Below are 4,444 nucleotides of genomic sequence, written 5' to 3'. Positions count from 1 at the left end.
TGTGAGAGCAATTTGATCAAATCCAAAGGAGTAAATTTTAAACACACCAACTTTACTGATGACGATTTTATGGGTTATATTACAGAAAAATCTCCAAAGCTGGTTAGAGTTCCTTAAAACCCTGAGGTTCTGCTTCCAAATGTGAAAACTATAGTGCAAACGATGCATGCTGTTATTAATATATATCCCAAGAGCTGAGCATAATGTCATATGATATCAAAATATATTCTTTATGTTAACAGATATAATTCATATTTCTACCTATTTATATGATTTTATCTAAGCATCCTGATGACTTTGATCATCTTTTGACATGACTTACGCTTTCTCACTTTGCTGTACATACTATTTCTGGAAATACCTTCATCATTTTACTTCCATAGATTTTTTCTCAGTTATTTCCAGAAGTTTCATGTGGTCCTCTTTTCCACTGTCACTATCACTCTGCTGTTTCTTCATCTACATTTCAGCCATCTAAGGAAATCCAGCCCAGACTTCCTTAATCAACAGACCATGTAAGTGTTCTCCGAGCACCTTTCCCTCCACTTACAAACTCTGTCCTCTAGCTGATGTCACATAGTGACACTGCATCTTTCAGAGTATCTCCTGATATTAATGTTGAGAAGAACTCAGACTGTGCCAACCTTCAATACCTACACCATTCAAGTGTCACTCACATGCACTCTGGCACTGATATCCAATTCAGGTCTGACATATGAGGTCCTCTGCTCTATACATGTTCCGTGAGCTCTAAGGCAAGTATGTTAAAAGCGTACTTATTTCCCTATCTTTCTTTCTATAAAATGAAGGATTTTGCATTCAACGTTTTGTTATTGTTTTGTACACTTTATGACACAATATTTACCTGTATTTTCTATGGAGCTCATGGCTTGAATTTTTCACGCCAAGATCCTTCAGTAATCTTCTAAATTTTTTATGCTAACCACAAACTTTATTAGCATAGATTTATCTCTTTCTCAAATATCTTTCTGTCTAACAAACAGTTTGATCACTCCTTCACGTATCTGCTTGGTCTTTACTCCATACACAATTGGATTCAGTGTGGGAGGCAGCAACAGATACAGGTTGGCTATAATAATGTGGACGTGATGGGGTATAGAGGTTCCCCCAAAACGATGAGTGAAAAAGTTGAAGAAGGCTGGGACATAGGTGATAACAATAGCACATATGTGTGATGTGCAGGTACTGAAGGCTTTGTGGCGAGCATCTGCAGAAGACAGCTTCACCACAGCATGGATGATCATGGCATAAGACAAGGAGATACAAACCATATCAAAGCCCCCAATAAATACAGCAGCTATAAGACCATAGATAGCATTAATCTTAATATTGCCACAGGATAGTTTGGCCACAGCCATGTGGTCACAATAGGTATGGTGGATGAGGTTTCCTCTACAGTACGGAAGGCGCTTGATCAGGAAAGTAAATGGAATCATGAGCATCACACTTCGAATGAGTGTTGCCAGTCCAACCTTGGTGATCACAGTGTTGGTGAGGATGGTGGAATAGCGCAGTGGGTAGCATATAGCCACGTATCGGTCAAGAGCCATAAGCATGAGCACACCAGACTCCATGCCTGTCAGCATGTGGATGAAAAACATCTGTGCAAGGCAGGCATTGAAGTCAATCTCCTTGAGACTGAACCAAAAGATGCATAACATACTAGGGACGATGGTATTACAGCCAGAAATATCTGTAGCAGACAACATGGCTAGGAAGTAGTACATTGGTCGATGCAGGGCCTCCTCATGGCAGATGAGGTAGAGAAGTCCAGAGTTACCTGTGACTGAAATAAGGTACATAAAACAAAATGGCAGGGAGATCCAGATGTGTGCAGCTTCCAACCCAGGGATCCCATTGAGGATAAAGTATCTTGGTGTCAGGCTGGAGATGTTGGCCCCATGCATGGTGGTCAGTAGAGAGCAAGTCACACTCTGTTCTGGTAGTAGTGTCCTTGCTAAAGACAACAGTGGCAAGATATTTTTCTAGGCACAAAACATAAAAGTATTTTTTTCACAACATAAATAGCAAAGAAGAGATGTATATTTTGTATCCAGACTACATTCCTCTACCCTCCTGTATATTCCTATGCTTGTTACTAAATTAAGAGTGCAAACTGGGTTCCAAGCCCTGTTCCAGCTTGGCTTTGTACTGTCAACTCTAGTGACATGTTAGCTTGTATTTCCAGGTCAGTCACTGTGCTTGATTTCATCCCTTCAATCATTGTCCAAAGTATGCACTTTGTTTAAATAACACTGAATTTGTGAAATCTTCACCTCATTTCCTTTATCCAAAAAGTCTTTTTGGGGTGTCTTCTGGGTTACACCTATTAAATAATGCAAGCACTGTAAACTATGCAAATCTGTTATGAGGTTGACATGGTTAAATGCCATGTAACTTGGTAAATTGGGGCTTTCCAAATATGAGGAGTCAAAGCCAGAGATATGAACATGTTTTTGTACATGAGAAGGCAAAAAGAAATAAAAAGTTAAAACTCATTGAGCATTGTCATGTCATATTGTCCATTATATCCTCTTTTTTCTTGTTCTAAAAAAACTTTTGAAATATCTATATTTAGCCAATGATTTGCTTTTACTTTTAATGAAATCTTTCCATTATATATTTTTAAATCTCTGTGAATTAGTATCATATACTTATATCATTTATAGTGATCATATATAAATAATCTTAAATGTATATCATGTTGTCTATCAAACCATAAACTATATTCATTCTTCTTTTGTTTACTTGCCATCATCTTCACAATAACATTAGATTTTTTACTTAGAAAGCTGCATTCCTTATTAAGATTTAACCCATGTTTAAGGAGGATTTGCTTCTCATATTTCTTTAATACTTTGTGAACCGGGATTTATAGAAAACATTCCCAAGGAATAGACTCTAGTATCTTTCTGGGGTTTAAAAAATGCATTTTTAAAACTTCAATTAGAACTCTTCGGTTATTGCTTTGCTGGCCTTGTCAAGTTGAAGTGTCAATTTTCCTTAGCTCTGTATTATGCTGTTTGTATCATCCGCAGTATTTGAATCTGCAAACACTGCTTCCATGATTTGCATTGCTTCTCTCTTTTTCATTCTGGTGTAACTAGTTATTTCTCTATTTTTCAGCTTAAATGTTATTCATAGGTAAATTCAGAAGATTTCAAAAGTATTTGCATCAAACATAAAATGCTTTTAATATTAAATAAGTTATGAAAATGTGAACACAACCCAGAATACCAAAACAAATTATCCCAATAGTTATTAATAACTTTATGATTTTTTCAATAAGAAAAATATAAACAAAATTGTATGTAACCATCCTTTACTGCTTTTCCTATATTTCCCACTAATTCTGGGCAAAATACAGCTTCTTTATATTTTTCTGGAAAATACTATGCAATTAGAATGATTTTATATCTCTGAATGTGCCCACTGCTACCCTTTTTGAGACTGTATCCAACCATCCACACCTATTATAGTCTTCTCAACCTCAAAAAATCTACACTTCTGGACAACTCCTTTTGTTATTTAAAAAGCTCATCCTCTTCTTGTACCATATGCCTTCAACAGTTCCAGATATCTACCAGAATTAGCACAAAGCCCTCCTACTTTTCAACTTAACATTGTAATTCTGAAATTTTCTGTCCCGTTTACAACCTTGGCATCACACAGCCTTTTCTAGGTTTTCCATCTCAGTAGCAGTTGGTGTTATGTGTTGTTACTCTCTGGAAAGAAAATTAGTATTTATTTATTTTTTTTACTAATGCATATAGCACATGGAAAAAGGTATGATGAAATAATGAGTCAGCAAGTTACCAAACCTCCTTTTGAGCGGTATTACTACTTGAAAATAAACATCTTAACAAATGGTTGTTAAAGCAAACATTGAAAAATAAAAATTCATCTCTAAAAACATCAAACCTGATTTCAGGATGTCACCAATCACCTTAAAGACATTAAATAGCATCCTATCTATTGATAATTGGAAGTATATATAGTAGATCCATATAATTATTTTTATACTATTTTATAAATTGTAAGAATATATATAAGAGAGAGGGAGGTAGGAATGGGAGGACACATGCAAGGGGATAAAATTTATATGTAATCAGAATAAATTAATAAAAAAGAATATATATGTACATATACATATATATAGTATATATGAATAAAATGTATAAATATATGTAAGTATGGATTCAAATAATATTGTTCATCCCAGCAGATAAAATATCTTAGGGACACCATGAAGTCACTGAAATCAGATGTATTCCATTGAAGAGAAAGCTGCCAGTGTCAGGTGTCAGAATGTCCTTGTTGCTAACTTGGACAGGAATTCTTTACTCTCTCTGCACTAATGCATTTTGGTTGATAATAATTCTTACCACTTCCTAAGGAGCAATCCACCATCTGTGGAAGGAAG

General features: G+C 35.5%; 1 protein-coding gene across 1 annotated transcript; it reads right to left on the bottom strand.

The window, feature by feature from the left end:
- Nucleotides 1–977: 977 nt before the first annotated feature.
- Nucleotides 978–1,928, bottom strand: LOC311581097 (olfactory receptor 52N2-like; the record flags this gene model as incomplete). The annotated part of the gene is made up of 1 exon (XM_084753108.1): nucleotides 978–1,928. One exon carries the CDS (start codon nucleotides 1,926–1,928, stop codon nucleotides 978–980), a length of 951 nt encoding a protein of 316 aa, XP_084609234.1.
- Between the last annotated feature and the right edge of the window lie 2,516 nt (nucleotides 1,929–4,444).

Source organism: Acomys minous (assembly GCF_964271855.1).
Source record: "Acomys minous genome assembly, chromosome: 2".
Taxonomy (NCBI): domain Eukaryota; kingdom Metazoa; phylum Chordata; class Mammalia; order Rodentia; family Muridae; genus Acomys; species Acomys minous.
The sequence above is the reverse complement of the archived record's forward strand: the minus strand, read 5'-3'. Positions and strand labels throughout refer to the sequence as shown.